At 42.6% G+C, this 1,149-nt stretch overlaps 1 protein-coding gene across 1 annotated transcript in view; it reads right to left on the reverse strand.

The window, feature by feature from the left end:
• The window catches only part of LOC107085775, a 92,572-nt gene that overhangs the window by 88,990 nt on the left and 2,433 nt on the right, over positions 1 to 1,149 (reverse strand). Inside the window, exons 2-3 of the mRNA XM_015376322.1 lie at positions 538 to 610; positions 297 to 451 (exon numbers count right to left, since the gene is read on the reverse strand). Coding sequence (XP_015231808.1) covers positions 297 to 451; positions 538 to 610 — 228 coding nt within the window. The remainder of the gene's footprint in view (positions 1 to 296; positions 452 to 537; positions 611 to 1,149) is intronic.

Raw genomic sequence — 1,149 nt, forward strand, 5'->3', positions numbered from 1 at the left:
TATATATATATATATATATATATATATATATATATATATATATATATGAACAACTGAAGTCCTCAAGTCCCCCGCCCCTTGTTAGACCCAAAGTTATGCCATTGTACTCGAGTCAAACACAGACTGAGCCCCTGCAGCTTATGATGCCATCTGAGTATGAGCTTTAAAATCAGTTACATTTTACTATCTCTAAATGCTTTAAAAGTACAGCAGTGTGTCAAAATGACTTTGATGCTGAATTTGAGGTGATAAGAAAAGTGTTTGCAGTTGCACTCAGTGAAGGAAAACAAACCTACCAGATGCTGTGACATTCCTTTGGTATTTTTTCTCTGCTCTGTTTTTCAGGACTTGTAGAGCAGAGTGGAAAACCTCTCCAGCCCTGGAAATCTCCTGAGATTCAGTGTGTGAATTAAACCTGAAGCTGAGCCTGGAGTGCAGGGAAGTCGTCCGTCTGTGAAAAGAAGTTGGTCGATTTAAGAACTTGCTTCAGCCTAAACTTCCTGCTGATTAATCTCTAGTCTATCAGAGTGAGGGTACCTCTGTCCGCCGTTATTCACTGTCCAAAGGCGCTCTTGGAATGATGAGATGAGTAGTTCTCTGAAGGAAGAGGCTGGAACAAAAGACAGAACCCAACCATTGTTCTATCACAGCTTCAGGCGGACTGAGATCAGAACTTTGGACTTCCTTGGTTTTTGTCACTCATTACCTAAACCTGAGCTTTGTTTTCCACCCTGGAACAGGCAGCTTGAGTTGGAGATAATTTTTTAAACCTTTGAAACATCCATCCATCCATTTTCCGTCATGCTTATCCCAAGCGGGGCCACAAGGGATGCTGGTGCCTATCTCCAGCTGTCTAGAGCCAATGTTTTTGTGACCTTGGGAAGAAGCCGGAGTACCTGGAGAGAACCCAGGCATGCTCAAGGAGAACATGCAAACTCCATGCAGAAAGACCCTGGACCGGGAATCAAACCCAGAACCTTTTTGCTGCAGGCAGCAGTGCTACCCACTGCATCACTGACCTTTGAAACGTCAATGTTCATACTGATGTTTGTATTAAAGTTCGTACTAAAGTTCGCACTAAAGTTCATACTGATGTTCGTTCTGATTGTAGTACTGATGTTCGTTCTGATTGTAGTACTGATGTTCGTT

Source organism: Cyprinodon variegatus, unplaced genomic scaffold, assembly GCF_000732505.1.
Source record: "Cyprinodon variegatus isolate N-32 unplaced genomic scaffold, C_variegatus-1.0 Scaffold133, whole genome shotgun sequence".
NCBI lineage: Eukaryota > Metazoa > Chordata > Actinopteri > Cyprinodontiformes > Cyprinodontidae > Cyprinodon > Cyprinodon variegatus.